The sequence below is a fragment of the Sylvia atricapilla genome, chromosome 2 (assembly GCF_009819655.1).
Source record: "Sylvia atricapilla isolate bSylAtr1 chromosome 2, bSylAtr1.pri, whole genome shotgun sequence".
Lineage (NCBI taxonomy): Eukaryota > Metazoa > Chordata > Aves > Passeriformes > Sylviidae > Sylvia > Sylvia atricapilla.
Genome location: NC_089141.1, coordinates 120,344 through 143,784, shown reverse-complemented (window position 1 = coordinate 143,784; position 23,441 = coordinate 120,344). Strand labels below are relative to the sequence as shown.

Below are 23,441 nucleotides of genomic sequence, written 5' to 3'. Positions count from 1 at the left end.
TTGTCCTATAGTAACGCTCCTGAGCAGCTCATCTCCTTGTATAAAACCTAATCAGTACAGAAGTATTAGTGATACCTAACCCCTTCCCTAAGCTTATGGAGGAAGAAGGAATTCAGCTCCTGAAAGCTATAAAACAAAAAGCAAGACTCCGCCACTGACCAAGAACAAACCTGTTTTTAATTTACTTTCTGGACTAAGTTGAATTCTGTTGAGGAAGTTACTGTAAAAGATTCCTCTTCTGTTTAAATTCTATGACAAGGCTGGTAACCAAAACTGTGTATTATATCTGGAAACTTATGCTGAGAGGGAAGAAACGGGATGTGATTTGCACACAAATACAAAATATACAGCATATTTATGATAAAAAGTACATCAAGGAGGAGTCCAAAGGGCTCAATTTTTAGAAAGGCTTAATCTACTTACAGCAAAGAGGATATAATAACAGGCATTGCTGTTTGCACTCTCAACTTTTCCATCCTTATTTGCAGCAAAAATTATAGCTATAGCTGACAGGTATTCCAGAATTACACTTGTGTGTAGCTAATGGCTTGTATATAATTCAAAATCAGCCACTTTTAGAATATTCTCTTTATTTTTTTAATAACAAGTATGTTTGTTGTCAGTGGAAGAGTGATGGACCATGGTGCTCTTTGCTTCTACTTTAGCCACAATTTGAAATCTCATCTATTTTAGACCCAGGCATTAAAGGTAATCTCATGAGTAGAGATAGGCACTACACAAAAATAGAAACTTACGCTGTAAGATGTTTAACATAGCCATTTAAAAGCCATATTAACCCGAGCTGTGGTCATGAGCAAGACTTTGAACCTGGCAGATAGAAATGTGAACACACAAAAAGGAACGCTTACTGTGTAACAACATGGGCGCCCAAGAATCGTTACCAGATCCCCCTGCACAGATGCACCATTATTACAGCAAATTTATGAGAGAATGTCCATCTGGGCTGCTTAGTCTGCATGAATTCAAGAAACTTTTGGATCTTCAAGGGCTGGATCCACAGGGAGACCTATACATTAAACGCGTGTTTGATATCTTTGATCTGAACCAGGTAAGCCTTCTTTTCTTTATTTTTTTAATCTCATACTACTGCCTTTTTTGTGACTTGTCACCTGCAGGCTCCTCTTTGTGCTATTCTCCCAAAACTGCTCTTGTGGACAGGTTTGCCATCAAGGCACACTAGAGGGGAAGAAGTGAGACTGTGCTTTGAGGGTTTGGATTCAGACTTTTGTTAGTACTTTCTGAGGACATTTTAAAAAATGTCAGGAAACAATTCTTAAAAAGAGATGTAATTTACAGTTCACTGGTTATTCTTCTATTCATTGCTTATCCTGTGCTTGTATATAAGCATACGAAAACATTGGTGTGCTCAAAGTAAGAAAGTTCTTGCAGCATTGTTAGACAAAGGGGAAATATGATCTGCACTTTACTGAAGATGAAGTGCAGTGTATATAAATGGATTTTCTCAGAGTACCATTTTGAACATGTGGCAGAGGGGAAGACAACTCAGATGAGGAGCTTACACTCAGTATACAAGTCACAAGACCTAATACTACTGAATGAAGAGGTCAAGCAGTTTCTCTAGGCTATACTTCTAATTTACTTTCCTTTGTACGGCAATTACTGCTTATGATTGCAATCAGCTCTCTGTAATGTAGCTGGCTCCCAGACAGAAAAGATACATTTTCCTCAGTAATATAGACAAGGCTGAAGATGCTGGTACTTCTGTGTAGCACCCTTTTCTAGCTCTGTCTTGAGCTCTGCCTCGTGTTTGTAAGGTCCTGGAGCTGGCCACCTTGAGCCCTCCACTCATTGTGATGCCGAGTAGCCTGGGGCACCTGCTCTGCAGTACTGGGAAACCTTCAGAGTCTGGATTAATGTAAAAGTGAGGAGAGTGGAATCAAAGCAGGTTAGAGAAAGAGCATTTGCTCACCCTTCGGTGTGGCAGTGGCCAAACAAAATAAGAGTCATCTGCTAATTGTTGCTACTCTGCCTGGTGTTACTGAGTTGTGCCACTCTGCTCTGCAGGCTGCCATCACTTGTATATGCAAAGTGGTTAAGCTGCCACACACTAAAACAACTGCTTTGATGAGAACTAGAGGACAGATGCTTGGGGTGACTTAATACACATTTTAAATGTAGATCGGAGGTATGTATGGCATCAAAAACAGAGAGGCACAAAGAGCTGCACCAGGACTGTCAGCTGGAGAACACTGCCTTTTCAGCACGGCTTTCAGGATTGCTGTCCTGAAAGATCTCAGCTGCCTCATCTGTGTGACTGAATCCCCTCTTTTACTGGGAACTTTCTTGCTGCATCTGTCTGGACTTTCGTCATCTTCCTCAGACGAGCTAAGATCAACACAGGCTGAGGAATGGGGTAATGACCAGGAATTGGGTCTCACAGGAAAACTGGTTCCTCACCCATCCTATTGGTGACCATCCAACTTCCAGGAGCACATCCTTGGGGGACTGTTGGCTATGGCTGTATGGTCAGCACAGGAGAAAGCATTTCCTCTGCTGTCTTCTCCCTTGTCTGTATCTTGTCAGTCTTGGGCTCACAGATAGCAGACCAGTTAGGGGAGGAGGCCTGTTTGATTAAACTAATGGGGTTGGGTTGGAATGCAGTTCCTTCACCAGAGAAGGTCATGTGTGTCCAGATGGTGTCTTAGTGTACTGCCTCTACCAGTCCCTACAGATACCCCTTTTTCTCAGGTGTTTCATAAGTAGTTTAACTAAAAAATTCAGCTTTCCATGTAATGTGGAGTTGAAGTGTAGTTACAGCAAGGACATCCCAACCTGTAGATCAGTTTCCAAGCTAAAAGAAAAATGAGGAAATAAAAAAAATAAAAAAAAAAAACAGAGTAGAAAAATAGTTATTAAACAATAGAGCAGCTGGGAATTGAGATAGAGTGCAACAAAGCTCAGAAATCTATGCTGATCAATAGCCTGTGAGCATTTGTAAAGGTATGATAGATATTGAGAGGATCAACCTTGCTAGGGAATGATATCAGGCAAACAAAACTAAAACTGGCATATTTGAGACCAACAGATATTTTTATTCAGGAAAAAATGGAGTAATTTAAGATGCAAGAGACAAGATTTATATCCTGTGCCCATGGCAACTTTTTACAGAGCTTTACAGATTTGCAGTATTTTAATCTCTACTCAGTATAGTGATATGGTTCCTTTTCTTTTTCCTAGCATTGTTAAAAGCACTCTGTTTCATAAATTTAATTTCTTTTTTTTTTTTTATTACCAAAATGAATGGCCACTGTGTTTAAGGAATACTTTTATTGTGTTTTAGAAATAAGAAGCATGCACGCTTTTCAAATGCATGGCTGTGATTTTTTATGTGATTAAGCTGAGAATAAAGTGATAGCAGCCAGCTTCTTAGGGCAAGAAGAAAGTAATGTTGTTTATAAGATAAAATAAGAGGATCTCTTTATTCCATATACTCACGTTTTGTCTTAGAACCTGTAGAAAGGTTTTTCTACAGATTTTTCTCTGCCCCAGGATTTTTGGCAAAAATGCAAGATTTGATCCTAAAAGGCTTTTAGTTTAGTACTGATGCATGAGGAATAGGAGTGTTACACTTTGGGCCCTGAAATTGCAGCTATTACTCTACAAATAAGGGGTCTCTGACATTCTGTAGAACTTTTAGGCACTGAGCTGTATTAAACAGATGAGAATCATCTCCAAGCCACAGCAGTTAGTGGATGTAATAATGCATAATACACAAATTCAGAAATAATTTCATCATTTTTTCTTGCATTCAGTTCCTCCAGTACTTTAACAGCTTCTGAGGTATGAAGATCAAAATTTTGTTTCTTTTTCTACTGCATTCTTTTCTGGTATTTGCTTTCTAATTAAGGGGTCTCTAGCTCAGTGACTGGTGGAGTATACCAAACTTCTTGATAGAAATCATTTCCTTTCTCTTAAAAGTGTCCTTTATATATAAGTGCTGCTATAATTAGATGGTTGGCAAACTTGAACCTTCTCCCGTGCTTGCCCCAGCTGACTTTTTATAGATATATGACCTGATTTTTTCCTGCTCTAACCATGCTTTAATAGTGGACTTTTACAGTTAAATATTGTTATTTCTGTTGCTGAAGCTTATAAAAATCATATAGTTTAGTGACTAGTTTACAGTTGATCTAAATCTAGAGAAATCCATTATGGAAAACTTGAGTCATTTAATAACGGACTTCTCAGCATAAAATACATTTTTCACATGTAGGCTTCTGTTTTCTCAAAATAGGAATCTGCTCAGAAAGCTCTGCTAAAGAGTTGGTCCTGTGATTAATCTACAGTTCCAATTATAGCAGCCTAATGCCTCGAGTTAATCTGAGGACATCCCTGTTTGGAGGTATATAAGATAGAACAAGATGGTAAAACACTGCTGAAAGGTGTATAGATTTTCTCCTCTGTATTTCATGTGTGCCCTGTTTAAAACCTCTAGCATGTAAGGTGTGGAATATTAACCTCATGGGCTTCCTGTTGGACTGTGGAATGTCATTACAGTTGTAAATTCCACCTTCTCATCAGCTTTGCTGCTTCCAGCAGAAGCCTGTTACAGACACTCTTTTCCCTCTGAAGATTTCCAGTAAAAACCCTACATTTCCAGCAAACTGAAAAGAGTTTAAAAAGAATAATAGCAGCATGGTAAGATGTTTTTGACAATTTGTGATAGACTGAAAGCCCAGTCAAAACTCATTTCACTCTCAAGTCATCCATACAAATACCAACAGGAATTCAGTTGCAAGCCAAACCTTATCAGTCCCTCCCTTTCTCTAGGTTGGAGAAAGTAGTTCAGCTCCTCACTCATGGAGATTAATGGCTAGTGGACAAATGACAAGGAAAGGGACATCTTCACAGAGCAGTTAAATGCTGTGTGGAGATTGTGGTCTCCTCTGGTGTCAGCAGCAGGCAGATCATTTTGTGCCCAGGAGACAATGGTGCTGCAGCTGTTTGATAATGGGCTCAGTTATCTCATGTGCCAATGTGTGTCCAGGGACACCTGTGAGGCACAGGGACACCTGTGAGAGACAGGTACAATTATGAGATACAGGTATATCAGTGAGGGACGGGGACACCTGTGAGGTACGGGGACACCTGTGAGGGACAGGCACACCTCTCAGCACTGTGTAGGTATTTGTGGTTCTGGCTCAAGAGATTGCCCCTGTTCACTGCACAAAGGCCATTTCCAGGCAGGGTCTGTTTCTCCACGAGGTTAGTGACAGAGGCTTTGTCTGAAAACCTTTCTCCTCTGTTTCAGGAACAGAGTAAATAAGCACTAACCCTTCCTAGTGTGTCTCTTGTGCAGACCACCAGTGTTTTCAAACCTAAGTGACCCTGTACACCAAGAACACAGATGTCTTTTTAATTTTTTTAAATTTCTTAAAAACAGGGACTATCATGTGAAGGGTTTTCAACCCTTCCTTGACCTTTGTGGGATGCTTTGCTAATAATTAAACTTAAAAACAAGCAAACAAATAAATAGGCTAGTGAGGTTTGGAAGCTGTTCTTCATCATTATTAACAGCAATGAAAAATAAAGGTGCTGAGCATTTGAAACTGTAATTGCAAAGTTCACTTTCCTTGAGATTATCACAAGGAGTGCAGAAGGTAGCATTTCAGCAAACGTTTTATTAATGACTCATACATGAATTCTTGTAAGCATTATTTATATAAAGACATTGGCAGGATAATAAGTGGTAGGTTTATCTTTTGCTACAGCTTTCCAATGAAAACTTCCAAAAATAACATGTTTATTAAAACACAAGTGCAACCAAATAAATTTTTTTAAGGATTCCCTTTCTTAGATTTGAAGAGTCCCTTCTTTGGGAAAAATTATCTCAGTCTTCTTCACCCTTAAGCTATTTGTAAAACAAAAAGGATAAATCTGCAAGCACATACAAACACATTCAATTCTTCCTACTTTTTTCCTTCCCCTGCATCTCAGTCCACGTGTACCCTTTCAATTCTAGTTGATGCACCCTAATGATGAGTTTTAGAGAGGAAACAGTTATGTCACCTATAATATCTCAGTAGTTGCCAAGTATACAGATGTATATTTGGTTTTCAGTGAGAAGATGTATCATAGTTCAGTGTTGTTGTATCTGTCAAAATGAGGTTTCACCGATGTTGAAGGAGAAAACATATCTAGGAAAAAAATGTCTGGTGTATCCATAATACATTGCATGTGTTACTTGCTCTTAGGCAGAAATAAGGAAAAATGCTACAGTCAGCACTGCTACTATTTAACACTTATTCTGAAATATCTCCTTTCTTTAAATCAGAAACCTAGATCACTGTCATCCATTTCCTGTTAACTTGTGGATAGGTTTGCCACCACTAAAAATAAAAATGTAACACTGTTGATTGATAGGTTGATTGATTGACGGAGTTCTTATGAGCTCTGAAGGACAGACTTTGTATAGCCATTTAACACACGAAGCAATGGACTGAAAATGGGATGCTGCTGTTGTAGTTCTCTTACTGCTTCTTTTGGCATTAATTGAAACTAGCTACAGGAATAAATGTCTGCTGCTTTGTAGGAAAAGCAGATTTTAAAAGGTAGGTTTACTGTGAAGAGTAAAAAAGATTAATAGGTGTTTGGCACTGAAGAAAAATTAGGCAAGTTTGAGGATTTTCTGTTAAATTTAAAAAGCATTGAACAGACCACATCAGAGAACACTATTTTTTGCTACTTCTTATGCAGAGATAAAGTTGGTAGATGCACAAAAATGGACACTCCACAGCAGTTTTAGAAATCTTCAGATAAGGAGCCACCAGCTGATGTCAATCTTTAATCATTTTTCTACTTTGTGTTTTTCATTTAAAATGTAAAGTAGTTCTCTGATAGAGTTCATCTGACATCATTATGCAGATTAGAATGATAAAAAAAGATTTTAAAATGAATCCATTTAAAATATTAAGAAGAAAGTTTTAAAAGGATGTTTGATGTAGAACAGATAATAAGAAATGTAAAAATATCTTACTTCAAGAGAACTTTGTTGTGTGTAGAGATGACTACATAGCAATGTAAACTAACTCTCAAGTTAAATCTTTTTCTTTTTTCTCCTTTTTTTTTTTTTTCCCCTGAAGAATAACTGTTTCCTTTCATTACTCGTGCTTTGAACAAAGCCAAGAAGTGTTGGGAGGCAGACCATCTTTTCTTTTTTTCTCATCCTAGCCCCTTCCCAACTGTCCTGCAGTGTCTTTATAATTCAAATTTTCATGTAGACTTCTCAGCATCTGATTTTGTGTTCTGGATATAAATAGATGTTATCTTCTTTTGGTAATAGGGACATGAATGTGGTTAGCCAAGTACTACATCTTTGGTGTTGTAGTAGAAGGAAATGAGAGTCATTTGGCCATGAAGTTCTCTATTAAAGCAGTGTTTGTACTTCATATTCCATAAAAAGCATACAAATGTCCACAGAAAGATATCATATTTTTCAGAGGTCTTTTGCTGCTTATTGTAATTCATTCTTCGTTTGGCCTTCATTTGGGTTTTTTCCTTCCACTTTTTCCACCTTGAGAACTGTGAGAGAGAGAGGAATGCTTATCTCTGTGAAGCATCTGGTCTAGAGACTCTAGTGAAGATATTCTTTTGTTAAAGACTGCAGGGCCCAACTGAGCAAATGTTACCTGGCATGATATACTAGCTGCCTTCCACATGATCACAGCAGGTATGAAGAGCTCTTAAAGGATGGGGGGGGGAAATGGGTGCTAGAGAGCAATCCTTTGAAAACTACCTGGAACCTAAATCTTAAACATTTCTGCTTCTTGTGAGATTGACTATAATGGCTCAGGATAACTTTGCTAACTGTCCTGGAAAATATAATTTTCAGTTGGGCCTACTTTTGCAGACTGTCTTGCTGTATTGTGTGCTCAGAACTGGGAACAGCAGCTGTGATATGAGTTGTCAGGCTGCCGAAGGAGCCTTAGCCCTTTTGCTACATCCTTCCATGTTTACGGGCATTACCAAAGCAAACACAGTGAAATTGGGTGCAATAGTTAATAGAAAGTAAAGATGATGATCAGAGAAATATTTTCCCAAGCTTTCCTGAACTACTTTCCTCTTTTGTGTCATAAGTCTCTGAATAATTGAGCAAACATAAGTTCAGGGATGTCTTCAGCCTGAAATGACTCCTTGGACACTTCTCTTAGCCTAATCTAACCAACCAGTTTAGCCAAGGCAACAAGGTTGCAGCAGTAACATCTGCATTACACTGTGGGGCCAAGAACCATATAAACTGATTTTGCATCAAGGCAGGATATTTTACATTATTCCTTTTCCATTGTTCTTGTACTGGCCCAGTACTTCCACTTTGTTCAGAGACACCTAACTCTTGCTTTTTCTGGTTTTGAAGCCTTTGTCACTCTTATAAATGTCCCTACAACAAGAAAAGCCTAGAAAACTTACTTTTGTTTTATGGCAGTCATTTCTATCAAGTTGTAGTCAGTAATAAAAAACCTGTATGTGAAAAAAATAATCGGCTTCTAAACCAAGGGCTGGAAGAAAGTAAGGCTCTAGATATGTCTTAGACAGAACGAATTCTTCTGTTGGAAGTTACAAAAATCTACAGCTTCCTGATATATTTGGACTTTTTGAAGGCAACATGTAAAACTCCTGTTCCCATTAGTTTCAGACAAAATCCAACAAAAACAGCAAATCCAAATCACTTGCTTCTCCTTAATCTGGAGTAATGTTGCACAAAATTATCTCAAATGTGAAGTAACCAGCCTGATTACAATAAATGAGAGGGTTATATTATGCTTTGCTGTGTTCAAGGCAGTATAGTTATCTAATTCTTCTCAGTACGATTAAGTGCCTTTAAAAGGTGCAGTGCCCTAAAATCTCTGCTGTGGTTAAGGACCTCAAAGGTTAGTTTAAAGAGAAGGTTAGGGAGGTGAGGGTGCAGGTAAGGAGGAACAGTGCAGCACAAGTGCAAGTCACAGACCCCGACACAAGAGCCCGATGCCCCCCAGCTCAGGAGAGAGGGTACACTGCATGAGCTGAGCTGTGGTTTTTCCTGTGTGGCCATGAGGGAGACATGGGAAGGTGGCATGGGAAACCCACTTCTGTCCTGGCAGCACAGGTGTGTGAAACACTCACTGAGGGGGTTCCACAAAAATGAAGGTAGCTTCAGCCTCCTGTGACCAAGCTGCCAGGTGTCACAGAAGTGAAGACCATGTGTCAGACCCCTTGGAGGAACTTCTAGTATGTAAGCCCAGGAGGAAAATGATAACCAGTGCTAGAGGGGCCCTGCCTCTAGCCAGGAAGAGGCACAGGAAAACTGGGTCTTTTGGACTGTGTGGATTCGATGGCCTGGCACATCAGAGCCACAGAAATATAAAGCTTTGGTTGATACTGGATCACAGTGTACTCTAATGCCATCGGGACATGTGGGGGCAGAAACGATTTCTATTGCTGGGGTGACAGGGGGATCACAGGAATTGACTCTGTTGGAGGCTGAGATGAGCCTGACTGGGAAGGAGTGGCAGAAACATCCGATTGTGACCGGCCCAGGGGCCCCGTGTATTCTGGGCATAGACTTCCTCAGGAATGGCTACTACAAAGACCCTAAGGGACTCAGGTGGGCATTTGGGATAGCTGCTGTAGAGGCAGAAATCATTACATAATTAAACACCTTGCCTGACTATCAGAGAATCCTTCTACAGTTGGAGTTCTGAAGGTGAAGGAAAAAGAAATACCAATTGTCACCTTGACAGGGCTGGCAGTACCAGATGAATCGAGACGAATCTCCAGGCTGCACTGGAGAAGGATGGGGCTCCAGAACATCTGCAGTACATTGATGACATCACTGTGTGGGGGAAGACTGCAGCTGAAGTGTTTGAGAAAGGAAAGAAAATCATTCAGATTCTCCTGAAAGCCAGTTTCACTATCAAGGAAAGCAAAGTTAAGGGAGCTGCCTGAGAGATCCAGTTCCTGGGGGTAAAGTGGCAAGGTGGATTGCATCAAATTCCCACTGAGGTCATCAATAAGATCACAGCGATGTCTCCACTGACCAACAAGGAGACACAAGCTTTCCTAGGTGCCCTAGGTTTTTGGAGAATGCACATTCCTGAGTACAGCCAGATTGTGAGCCCTCTCTACAGGGTTACCCACAAGAAGAACAATTTCTACTGGGGCCCTGAACAGCAACAAACCTTTGCCCAGATCAAGCAGGTCACTCATGCAGAAGCCCTTGGCCCAGTCTGGATGGGACCAGATGTGAAGAATGTGCTCTACCTTGCAGCTGGGAACTATGGCCAATCCTGGAGCCTTTGGCAGAAGGTGCCTGGGGAGACTCGGGATCACTGGGATTCTGGAGTTGAAGTTACAGAGGGTCCAAAGCAAACACTGCTGTGATAGTACAAACTTACGCTGTAAAAATTTTTCATTACCAACTAAAAGCCTACATTATCTTTAAAATCATGACTTGCTTGATGCAAGTACAGTTGAATTCTTGGCTGTAGGATTTGACATTATGAGGTTTGAGTTATGAGCTGAAAGTTTTTCACCACGTGAGGAAGATGCGGCTGCGCTCGCACCACAGCGCCCCCTGCCGCCTTGGAGGAATCACCGCACCCTCTGCCTGGCTGGGCTCCAGGGGCGTCCCTGCCGGCTGCGCCCGGAACTGCAGCAAAGGGGAAGCTCCAGGGCCGGGAGAGGGCTGGGATTCTGGGCTTTGTGTGTTGTTAGGGCTGTGGTGGTTGTTTATTCATTTGCCTCGTTACACATCTTAGTTAAGAACTGTTACTCCTTTTCCCATATCTTTGCCCGAAAGCCTCTTCATTTCAGAGTCATAAAAGAACAAAATATTGCCCCCTTATCTTCAGAGAGAAGGGGATAATATTTTTCCCACCTTCCTTGGCAGATATCTTTCTTTTAAAAGGAGGCAACTTTTCCTGGAGGTTTGTCCTGCTTCGGTTTGAATTTGTCAAACAAGAAAAATCTGCTAGGATTAGCAGATTTTTATCAAGGAATTTGCTGGGAAATGTGTTGTCATGGCTGCATATTTTAGTCTTTTTCCTCTCTTGCCTACTGCTTTAAGTTGGGAAAGATGTTCCTAAAAGCACATGCAAAGGCTCAAAATTAGGAGTGCAGACAGCTAAAGCCCAGCATCCAGAGAATGGCCGAGGGCAGAGGGCTAGCTCTTTTCAGTACAGCCTTCCTGGGCAGAGGCCCCAGCCTGGTCACCTCCCTGTCTTCTCCAGTAATCTCGAAAGAAAATTGTCAATGATGGCAGGGAGTTAGGGCACAGCTGTTAATTTTAAAGTAATAAAATTGCCATCCTAACTTGTTGGATTTCACCAGGTTTTACCAGGGTAGCCTAAAAGTCTGAGAGCCAGACTTTGTTACACAGCTGGCTCTGCATTTCCAAGTCCTCCAACACAAATATCCTGGTAATTTCTCCCAGGTCCTCTGCACCTGGGCAGGCAGAACCTTGTGTAACAGTCTGGTCAATACAGCCTCATCCCTTTACGTAACAGTGAGAATGCAACGATTACAAAACCACTTAACGACCTGCAGCTCCTAATTCCCTGCTTTGCTCCTCATCCTTAGTTAATAATCTTTGCTCGCTGAGGTCTCCCCCGCCCCGTGACAAATGCCAGCCCTGTTTACTTACGAAACCTGTGAGTCCGGCCAAGCCCAAACTCCAGGATAAGATCCTGGGGAAGTATCAAAGTAACAGAGTTACAAGTAGCCCTTTATTTCTTCAGTAATTGCACATGCAACCTTTGAGGAGCAGATGAAAGTACTCAGAAGCAAAAACAAATCAAGGATGGTTGGACTCAATGATCTTCGAGGCCTTTTCCAACCTACATGATTCTATCATTCTCTGATTCCATGGAGTGAGGAAAGAAGAAATAGAGTGAAATGAATCCTCCTTTAGGTTTCTGAGGGCAGAGAAAGCAGTGCTATATTTGAAATTGGACCCAGTGAGAATGAAAGAAGCACACAGGATTAGCTATAAATTTCACAGTTATTCTGAGCTGTTTGACCCACACCTCCTCTCTCTGCCTTAAGAGGTTTAAGGACTATTCCTAAAGACAGGCAATTGGGAAAGAAGGTGGCTTAATGACCTAAGCCCTAGGTTTGAAATATCTTTGCAAATATTTTTGCACACGTATTTATCCTGATAAACAATTTGAGCTATTCTCCTGCTGTCAGATTGAGTTTAGAGATTTTTCAGGAGCAGATTTTGGAAACAAGGCACTGTTTATTGTGTATAGACTCCTGGTAGAGCCCACAGTAGTCCAAGATGATGAGTTCACTAGCCATAGGGTTTTCAGAGACAGAAATTGTCCCTTTTCACATGCATGGCCACAGCGTGTGGTGTGAGATGGCTGAGTGCCCCTGCAAGGGGATCCCTGTCACTGCCTGGAAATCACTCTCAGGGAAGAGCTGGGCAGCCAAAACACCGAGTTCGGATCACTCTGGCACAGCCTTGGATAACCGTGCTGTTTCAGATCAGCTGGGTATTTATAGCTGACAAGTCAATTATTTTTAATCTCTATAGTTTGAGGTCTTAAGAGTTTTCTTAAGGATCTGTGAAGATTAGGAGTGCTGTTCTGGGAGCCAAAGGGTAATGCCCTCCTACAGCTCCAGGGCTGGGGTATTAATTGCCTTGTATAATGTGGCAGTTCCTCACTGCCCAGCTTTGCCCCAGGGGACACACATCTCTGTCCTCACCAAATAATGGTGAGCAGCCTCCAGTAAAAGTACATGGACTGACAGCCTGAAGCAAAAACCTCTCATGAAAGGACAGAATTAAATTCCTTTTTCTTCAGGAGATCCAGTAGCTAATGAAAAACTGAAATGGGCTCTGGGCCCTAGGCAGTCATGGACAGTAGTGCCCTGAGGACCAATTTCATACCATCCCCAAGCTCTCCTTCCATTTTTGGAGCCTCCTTTTGTCTTTGTTGTGTGAATCAGTCTGTTGCAAGTGGCTTTAAAAAGTGAAAGCAAAACAAATTACGAAAGCACAGTATTAAAGGACACAAACACATGCATGACCATAAAGCGTCCTTAAACTTCTAGTTCATCCAGTCAAGCTGTTAAAAGACTAAAAATAGATCTACATTTTTATTGAGCCTACTATGCATAGAAATACAGAAAACTTTGGGGCGTATAAAAGAAGATCTGAACCCATGTTTTTGGCATGTCTCCAGCCTAGTTCTCAGAACCACATTAGGAGATTTGTATCCCTCTATTTTCCACCATACCCAGAAGAATACCCTGTGAAGTAACTCCATGTGCCTGTGTTCATTTGGGCAGGAGAGAGTACAGGACTTCACCATCCCTACAGATGCCCATGGCAGCATGCTGCAGACAAGTACGGCAGAGGCAGCACCACACAGACATGGAAAAGAAACCTTCACACCCCTAAATTTGTCTTGTGTTCTAAGCTGATGAATAAGCAGGTTTCACTAGCATTAATTCCATTTAATCAAAATATTACAAATATTTGACAATTACAGAGTTAAACACCAAAAGTAAATAATGTAATAATATTTCCACCACTGGTAATCGGCTCTGCTTATTATGTTGTTGAGCATTATTTAAAAATTAATTTTATTATTCTTACAGTAGCCATTTGCTTGTGAATTAATTACTTTCTAACAGGCAACAGATACACTGCTGTGCGTGCTGCAGAGAGGTGTTTTACAGAGCCCAGAGACACAGAAGGACCTGCCTAGGTATTTGTATTGAGAATGACTGTAGAGAAGCAGATGGGTAAATCAGCATGGCAGTATTCTTTTAATAACATCGTAACACATTTATTGCTTTATTTGTTGTGCTCAGAGAACCACAGGATGATCTTCACAGGTTACTGTTACTATGTTTTTCACTGTTTAATGTCGTGTTTTGAGATGCTACTGTAAAAAGTGCAGTATTTCTCTTTATCTCAGAAAGTTCTATACAGGTGCAACAAGATCACTGTAGCCTTCTGCATCCCATAAATGTTTCCTTTTTTACTTACAATGTATGTTTTTTGGTGAAGGCAGCAAAACATTACATTTCTCATCAATGCTTCTATGAAATGCTTCTGGTTCCACATCAGGTAGACAAACATGTCCACCTTCTCAGTATTTCAATGCCTGAGAAATAGAACCTGGCCACTGGCTACCATGGCACCAGTAGTTTTTGCACTACCACAGAAAGCGGCAAGGGCTTTCCTGACAACTACAATTTCTCCAGGTGTTTTTCAGAGGTGGGAATTTTTTGACCCTGGCCTTCAGTCCCTTCAGCTGTTTGGGACAGGCCATATAATCCACCAGATCAGAATTACATACCCAAACACTTGGGTATGTAATTTGGACTGGTGTCCAAACTTCTGATGTTTTGTCAGAACAACAATAGTGACACCAACATGCAGAAAGAAAGCAAACAAAATGATATTTTCAAAAATCCCAAGTGAAATGTAAGGGAGAAAGAAGAAAATTAATTTGGTCATGGACATCCAAAAATCCTAAAATTAATCTGTAGTTTCAATAAGCAGTATGAAATGCAGTAAAAAAGCAGCAATGTGAAATGCATTTAACCACATTCTTAATAGATATATCAAATCAGATGATGGAAATGCAATCAGCAAAATACATTTTGACTTCCAGTAAAATACTTTATGAGATCCTTCTTGAAATAATACTTGCAAAATGGAAATTTAGCCAGTGTGCCAAAAAGAAGATTAAGTTTGTAGCGCGTGATAGGTCATTTTTGGTTAAGCATCTGCTTTTAATACTGGGCCTAATTTTGTTTGAAAATTATATGTAGTTACTGTCAAATTTCATTTAATCTTAAACAGAGGTTGAATGGTGTCTTTGCTGCTTTTGCTTGTGATTGCAATTAGAGTAAAACAAGCAACCACTAGAAAACCTGCAGAGGGTCTGTGAAGCAATAGTCAGTTTGCACAACTCGTGCACACACCATTTCTGCATGAAGGCTGCATCCAGTGTTTGAGTACATTGGATTTATCTCTTAGGTGCCACTCTGCTGATCAGCCTTGCACAGAAATCAGAACAAGCATTACAGGAGGCTCCCAGGAGCTCTCACCCAAATCAGCATCATGAGGGCACAATTGTGAGGAATCTAAAAGGAGAAAAGAGAAAAGAAAAGAGAAAAAAGAGAGGATATACTCCTATTTAAAATATATATATCCAGTCTTTGAGAACCTACATTCATTTCCACAATCTTTTCTGATTGAATCTAGGCAGGTAGATGTGTGAGGATGATTTTAGGAGTTTTGGTTTGTTTTCAATGGAAGGTTGGTCAGCAGAGCTCCCAATTTCAGAATATTCTAGCCCTTATAAATTTCTGTTTGTCATCATTCTTTGCATGGTCACATGTCTGGTTCCTTGTCACAAAAATATATTGATAGTGCCTGGAGGTCTTCCAAAGACATGTAAGGTGTGGCACTTAGGGGCACAGTTTAGTGATGGACTTGGCAGTCCTGGGTTAACTCTTGGACCTGATGGCTTTAAGGGTCTTTTCCAACCTATATGATTTTAGGATTTTGATTTTGGCAATGAGTTGCACCGCATCCTTACAGGGCTTCTTTTCCTGCAGTACAATACTGAGGACTGATTAATGCCTCCTGGTTGTAAACCTCAACTGGCAAGATGTCTGTTGATATATGACAATAAAACTGAGTAACATGCTAAACCTACTTGATACTCATCCAACCTTCTCTTTTCAGTCAAAGGCCTCTGAAACTAACAAGTCTTTCCAAGGTTTTCTGAGCAATTGGATTCTGACCAATTGGATTCTGATCACAAAACAAAATTTACCAGCTGTTAATTCTTTTTGTATGCACATGAGAAACAGTTGGAGCAAGTATGCTCCAAACTCATCAACTGTTTCTTCCATCCTAACCACATTTTCACAGAAACAGAACATGACTATGGAGGCCTGTCCTTGACAGGCTTCTATCAGTAGCTTGAGCAAAGCAGTAAGAAAATAATGAATTAAATAAATCTGAAATTCTCTTCCTATTATTTAGAAACTAATTTCTGGCTTGAAGGCTTATATCCCATGCAAAATGTTCATCAGAGAGACTTGATTTTATTTGGATAAACCACAGGACTTAGGGTTCATGCCAGAGTATTGGTTACAATTTTAAAGCACTTATTACGTGGTCTCTGAGATGAATAACACCTGGACCAGCTCTGTGGCACTGGAAATGATGCATAGCTCGGCAGTATAGATGTAAACAACTCCACTGGAGATATCTCATTAGTACCAAACCAGATATCCCAAACTCCTCTTTTTCACATGGCAGTCTGCCACAAAAGTGCTTCTTTTCCTCTTAAAAACTGCCAATAACAATTGCTTAGAACAGATTTCCCCCTCACCTCCACAACCCCCCAATTTCAGGGGAGAAAAAACTATACTTCCTAACACCTCTTCCTATAGCTCTTCTGGTTGAGCACACCCTTCTATCACTTTTTAATACCACAGAAGATTTCTGTGTTAAGGTGCTTCATAAATCAATGCGTATTTTGGGGAATTTGATGACCTGTTTCTGTGCAAGTGCCAGAAAGAACAGAAAACCAATGTTGTTAAATAGGTGTGTTTTTTTCTCTCCCTCTCTCTTTCTCTTAGGACGGATTTATAGACTTCTTGGAGTTCATAGCTGCAATAAATTTGGTTATACGAGGGAAAATTGACCAAAAATTGAAATGGTACTTCAAGCTATATGATGCTGATGGAAACGGATGCATTGACAAGAAGGAACTATTAAGCATATTCAGGGTAAGCAAGTTATGACCAGCAGCAGGAGCATTTGATATAGTGCATTGCCCCTGAAACAGTGGTTCATCATGTGCTGTAAATGGACTGTCAGTACTTTATCTAATGTTTTATGGCTGTAAAACCAAAATTAACAGTGGCTAGTAGTGACACTCTTGACATTACTTTCTTCCTTATTGAACACATCTAAGTAGTATTTTACTTTAAGCCATAGTTCTACAGATAAAATACTGTAGAAACAGTAGAGACATTACTGTGACAAACTATACTATAAGGCAGGGTAGAACGGTAGCAGCATAATGGGTAAAACAGTTACAAGTCACAAAAATAGTTACAAGTATATGTGCCAGTCTGTGGTGGAAAACTGGCTTCTCAAACTGATCTTGCAGTAAGAAAAATACAGATGTCATCAAAATATTACAATATTTTAATTTTTTGAAAGGCTCTTAGATTGGTTACTACAAATGCCATTTACCCCTATTTTAAAACTAAATCATGGAAATATAATTTTACTAATAAATCACATGGTGACATTTGGATAAAAACACTTCCAAAATTTTGCAGAAAATGGGTCCTCATCAAACCCATAAAACCAAAGAAGTGCAATTGTTTCTTTAAATTTATCTTTATAATTTTCAGCTCACTCTAATGAAATAACACTGTGCTCTTCATTAGCTGCTTTCATCCAAAAGGTATGTTAAGGCCTCTTACAAATATATATGACTCAATACTGCTCCCTAAATGTACATGACTCACTATGGATCAAAGTTTTGCTGCAGGGAGCATCAAACCTTAATAGAGTTTTAATGTCATAACAAACAAGAAACGTATTTCTGGAGTCTGCACTTCTGGTGCCAAGCCAGTCACTGTTGGAGACTTTAAATAGCTGCTGCCAAAGGAAAGGAACTACAGCCAGGTGGAGCTACCGGGTCAAACAAACAAAGCTGACCACCTAACGAGCAGCTTTCTAAAGGCAAAAGGAGAGGCTGAATTCTCCAGATTTCTCCTTTGAGACTAGCGAAATCTTTCTTCTGCAAATATTCTCCACTAATTTTCACCCAGAGCCAATGAGTCAGCAGTGTTTTGTCTGGGGCTTTATTCAAAATGAGAATTAAAATTAAAATCCTTTCAAAAAAGAATATTTCATTTTTCTTTTACCTGGTTTTAAAACCAGTTCAGATCTCTGTGTGTTTTCATCTCTTTTAAAGTATAAGGACTTTAATTTGAACCTGCCTAAGTCATTGACCTAGACTAGATTAAAAATTGTGGGCCCTAAAAGAAAAAAAAAGAACAGGCTTGCAGCCATTAAGGGGTGCCCAGCATATCATAAGCATCAGTAAACAAGGCTTTGCCCAAAAAGATGTCTCATATCTGAGGCATTAATTTAGAAACACAGAAGTGCTATTAAAATTAAATCTGTCTCTACAGCTATGCAAACTATGGACCAGTATATCACTACCAACTAGCAAAACTCCTTCCAGATAACCATGCACCATTTCAATACCAAGTAGTTTACTATTGAAGGGGCTTTTTACTATTGAAGGGGCTTTTGTGGTAGTCAGTGACTCAAATACTTCAGGAACCACTGCTTTACTCCTGGCCCTGCAATAAATTTAACTGTGGAAGAGAACTCTCTACTGAAGACTGCAGGAGGGTCAGACATATAAAATACCAGAAGTACCTAAAGTACAAATTAGTAATAGAAACAATTTTATGTAACTATTTTTGTAAAACTATTGCTCCTTTTTGAAACAGACAGGAATTCAGGGCATTTGGAGGAGCATTTTCATGATTTTATTTGATCAAGGATTCCATATCAGTGCTGAATAGGTTTAACTTCTTGTTTTAAAATGAGGTCTAATATAGTGTTAGGAAAGAGACACAAAAGAAACAAGTGGCACATATAGTGACTTATCTTACACAACATAGTTCATCTCAAGATAATTCAAGTGCAGAGAAACAAATTCCATACTGTGCCCATTATATAATGTACATGCATGTTTATATATGCACATATTTTCCCAATCAGTGGGACAAAATTTTGCAAAAACATCCATTTGTACTTTTACTCCAAATATTGAGTCATTTTGCCACCAAAAAAAAAAAAAAAAAAAGTAGAGGGGATCCTTCTGGTTTTCTTAACTTCCAGGACTGCTGACTTTATTTGTGATTACTAAATTAAACGTGTCTTAATAGAAAAAATTACTTATACTTTCTCTGCATGTGCTTTCAGCTGGGAAAAACAATACTCCCTATAAATCAACAAACAATACTGCATTTAAATCACACAGACCAAAGGGCACTCTCTGAAGGCAGGGAACTCTCTAGGGCCAGATAAAAATGCTGATGTGGAATCTAAAGTGTATTACAGAGCAGAGGTGCCGCATGGTTCTTCCGAGATATGCAAATTAGGCTGTAATCTCCAGGCCGTGTTATGTTAATTAAATTTCCAGTCCTCATTACTGAAGTTTTACTTGAAATAGCTATTTATTTAGAGATTTTTGGAAGGGTTTGTGAACTAAAGAGTTGCACTTAAAGCACTACTTCTGCCAGTGTATTATTTTCACAACCCGATGGGAAAGCCTCTGAAAGAACTTGCTGTGTCTCTGCCCTCAGGCTATCCAGGCTATTAATGGCTACACCAACATGACTGCTGAAGAATTCACAAACATGATCTTTCAGAAGATAGATGTGAACAATGACGGTAAGAATCTAGATTTTGTTGGCATTGGCAGAGACTCCTCTGCAAGAAAGGATTTGAACATGCAGCTGAAGGATGACTGGTTTAGATAACTGAAAGTCTGAATCTGCCCTTATTTTACTTCAGCTTTACAGTGAAGTGTAAGTCAACTGACAAAGGAATTACATGCAGTAAGGGCTAAAACAGAGGGTTTTTTCTGCACCATTCATCCAAAATGCCAGTTCTCAGGTTGCACAGCAAAATGAAAGTGTGATTGGAGGTGGGGGAGTAATATATTTGTGTTGGTATAATCTATTTTAAATCCTTAAAAGAAACTCCAGTAGGATTGATGGTTGCACATGCTCTAGCATGTTCCAAACACTGGTGAGCATATTGGATATTCCTTGAAGGCTGACTGTCAACACATGCTAAGATACATGCTCCTGTTTTTTCCTCCAGATACTAGGTCAAACCAATTAGTCTTGCATTTGGAAACTATAATTTTATTTCACGGCTTCAGAGTTGTTTCTAATTGAAAATTTGTTGCAGATGAAAGTCCCCCCTCATACTCCTAATTATGAAGGTATTCCTTCCACTGGCAACTATGTTTTACAGCAATCGCTGCACTGATAAATTAGGAACATTAGGAAAGAAAACAAGAGCTAAGTCACAGACAGGAATTTTGGGCAGTTTAGCAGAGGCAGGGGCATTTTTATGGTCTTATTTAATGTACTGAGGCTACTCTTTTTAAAAGTTGTTTGCAGTGTATAACCAGAGTATAAACAGTGGTCTTGTGATGCATGTGGAGGATGCATCAGTGAAGGGGTTTTTTTGACCCGCTTCCTTGGCCCACTCTGGGTGAAAACAAATTATGAAAGGAGTCCAAATAACCCAGTCAAAATCTAACCCAAATTCTATGATTATTCACTCCTTTGACCATACTGGCAAGTAATAATTGTATCTGAGCTAGACCATCACTTGTGTCATACATTTTAGCAAGGAAAGTCCAGAACATGACATATTCAGGATTATCTTCATAGTGGTTCCATTTCAAACTGTTTTCCATAGTATTTTAGTTTTTAAATTGCTGGAAAGCAACAAAACTAGCTTGATCTGAGGAACAGACCAAGTTTTACCAAGTTTAGCTTCAACTATGCTAGCTCCCTGTAGCTTATTAAAGAAAAGTACAAATAGACAAATAAAAGGCAAAGTCCTTCCTTACATTAATATACAACAAATAATCCCATGGGTTGTAAAGAACAGTTCTTAGAACAAATCTCCTCTTGGTTTTGCATTTTGTTTTAAATATCTCACAGAAATCTGAGGCCCATCACAGCAGCAGTGAGTCTGGGCCTGCCAGTGTAACCTCATCTGGCAACTGCAGTATGGGTTGTACTCCTGCTGTTGGTACCTCAAAATGTACAGCTTGGGATCAAGAGGAGGGAATCCAAGAGCAGTTGGCCTGAATGAGCAGGAAAATGAGTCCAGGAGCCCATCCACCCAAAGCCATGAGTCAAAGGCAATGCGGGAAGGAGGGGAGGAGGGGGGAACTAAGAGGAGTGCCTGGGGTGGGAAGAGTGGATGAGTGACAGAGAAGGATGGTGCATGCAAGTGTACAGAGATGGCTGGTTCTGATTCTGCTTGGGGAAAGATTATATAGGCTGTTAGTGAAAAAAAAAGTACAAACTTCCTCAGGGCTCTGCATGCCAGGTCCTGGAGAGGGTCTTAGGAGGATCTTCTTTCACAGAAGCATAAGAACCAGGACTTCTGTCAAATGATGGCTTTCCTCTTTATATGAGCCTGTCATCAGTGTAGCAAGGGCATATGTGACTAAACAGAAAGGAAACTTTACTGACTATGGCTAGAAAGCAATTTTCACATTTTTTAAATGCTGATCATTTTCCTTTTTCGTGTCAGATGATGTTTCCAAGGCTGCCGTGGACAAAAACCAAGACACAAAAAACCCCCCTACAGGGAGTACATAAACCTGAAAACAGCCCAAAGTCAGCATGCTCAGCATTCACCAGACATACACAAGACTTGAATTGCTGCTCCCCTACACCCTGGAGCTTTAGCTCATCCAGCTATTTGCTAACTCTTTGCCTGGCCCTTGTAATTTCTTATTTTACTTAGAAAACACTCATTGTTGTGAATTTAACAAGAAACTTTAAACCATTCTCAGAGGAAAAAAATCTGGCTCTTCTTATTCAACCAAGATTTATTTCTCCTCTCAAGGTAAAACAGTAACATGGGAATAACCCCTAGACAGAGAACTGTGTGTATTTCTGTGTACTATGCAGACAGACACATGCCTAGAATTGGTCTTTGCTGACAAGGAAAAGAGCAGGAAATCAAGAACAACATTAAACAATATTCCTACTCTTCAATACAAGAGATGTTATTGTTGTCTTGAAACTTCCAAGTTATTAGCTCACTTTGACATGAGCCCAAAAAAGCTAAATGGCCTATTTCAGTTCCTTCAAAGAATTTATCTATCAAACCACTTAGTTGATTTTTTTTCTGCATCTGATCGTGGCTCTAAATAATCCTAGTAGTCAACACAGGGACTATGCCCACTAATCCTTAGCAAATCTCACCCTAATCTCTTTTAAAACCAGCTCTAAGATAAATTCCAGTTAGCTTAGTGAGAAGTGGACAGTACATCTAAAATTCAGCCCTGATACAGGCTTCATTAGAGCCCTTTACACACATTTATGAGCACTTACAATTGTCTCAGACCTCAGTGAAAGCCGTGTTTCACATGTTTGAACAGAAAAATAAATGAGTCTGAGTTCTAGGATCTGACTGATGCGAAATGAGAAAACATTAGCAAATTCTTTGCCTGCGTTTGCCTATCAGCAGTTTTTATATGGGATTCAATCTAGCATGAATTGTCTTTTGTTTGCTAGAGAGATTGCTGGTTTTCTCAGTTTCTAAAGACCATCTGACTTTCTTTTAGGGGAACTGACTTTAGAAGAGTTTATCAATGGTGTGGAAAAAGATGAGGACCTAATGGAATTGATTACGAAAAGTTTTGACCTTTCCAACGTACTCAAAGTCATACAGAACGGCAGGAGAAACAGTGTCTGAAGGATTCAGTCGTGGAGGTTGTCTCTGTGTCACCATTTCAAGGAAGATAATATTTGATATATTCAGAGAGCTTGATGCTGTCAAAGCCTGCCCGGGCAATACTGAGCAGCCTTCTCCAGGAGTAACAATTTTCACTCTTCATATATCTCCTTTTATTTTATTTGTCCTTTCCCTTGCTAATGACTGTGGCAGTCACAGACAAAGAAAAAAAACAAACCTGAAAACCAACAACTTTTGCCTGCATATAATAGAAAAGGTATTTGATGAAGTAAAAGTAACTTATTTGATCTCTATGAACATGTTGTGAAGAAACCCTGGCTAGCTGCTCACTCACTCCACTCTAGTGGGATGGGGAAGAGAACTGGAAGAGTGAGGTAACTTGTGGGCTGAAATAAAGACAGTTTGATATGGGAAGAAAATGCACACAAGCAAAGCAAGGAATTCATTCACCATTTCCCACAGGCAGGCAGATGTTCAGCCATCTCCAGGGAAAGCAGGGCTCCATCAAGCATAAGAGTGACTTGAGAAGATAAATGCCATGGCTTTGAACGTCCCCTCCCTTCCTCCTTCCCACCCAGCTTGATATGCAGAGCATGACTCCACGTGGCGTGGGATATCCCTGTGGTCACTGGGGTCAGCTGTCCTGCCTCTGTCCCTTCACTCCCTGTGCACCCCCAGCCCACTCCATGCTGGGGCGGGGTGAGAGGCACAAAAGGACTTGTCACTGTGCAAGGGCTTCTCAGCAGTAATGAAAACATCTTGTGTTATCGATACTGTTTTGGTTACAAATCCAAACACAGCCTCATACCGGCTCCTGTGAAGAAAATTCCCACTATCCAGACTGAAAACAGCACGTTTTCTTCTGTTCAGACTAATCAATAAAATAATG

At 40.0% G+C, this 23,441-nt stretch overlaps 1 protein-coding gene across 1 annotated transcript in view; it reads left to right on the top strand.

Annotated features, from left to right (window-relative positions):
- GUCA1C (guanylate cyclase activator 1C) overlaps positions 1-22,768 on the top strand; it is a 33,255-nt gene extending 10,487 nt beyond the window's left edge. The window contains exons 2-4 of the mRNA XM_066338515.1: positions 16,636-16,785; positions 19,399-19,486; positions 22,422-22,768. Coding sequence (XP_066194612.1) covers positions 16,636-16,785; positions 19,399-19,486; positions 22,422-22,552 — 369 coding nt within the window. The 3' untranslated portion in view covers positions 22,553-22,768. The remainder of the gene's footprint in view (positions 1-16,635; positions 16,786-19,398; positions 19,487-22,421) is intronic.
- Positions 22,769-23,441: the final 673 nt, after the last annotated feature.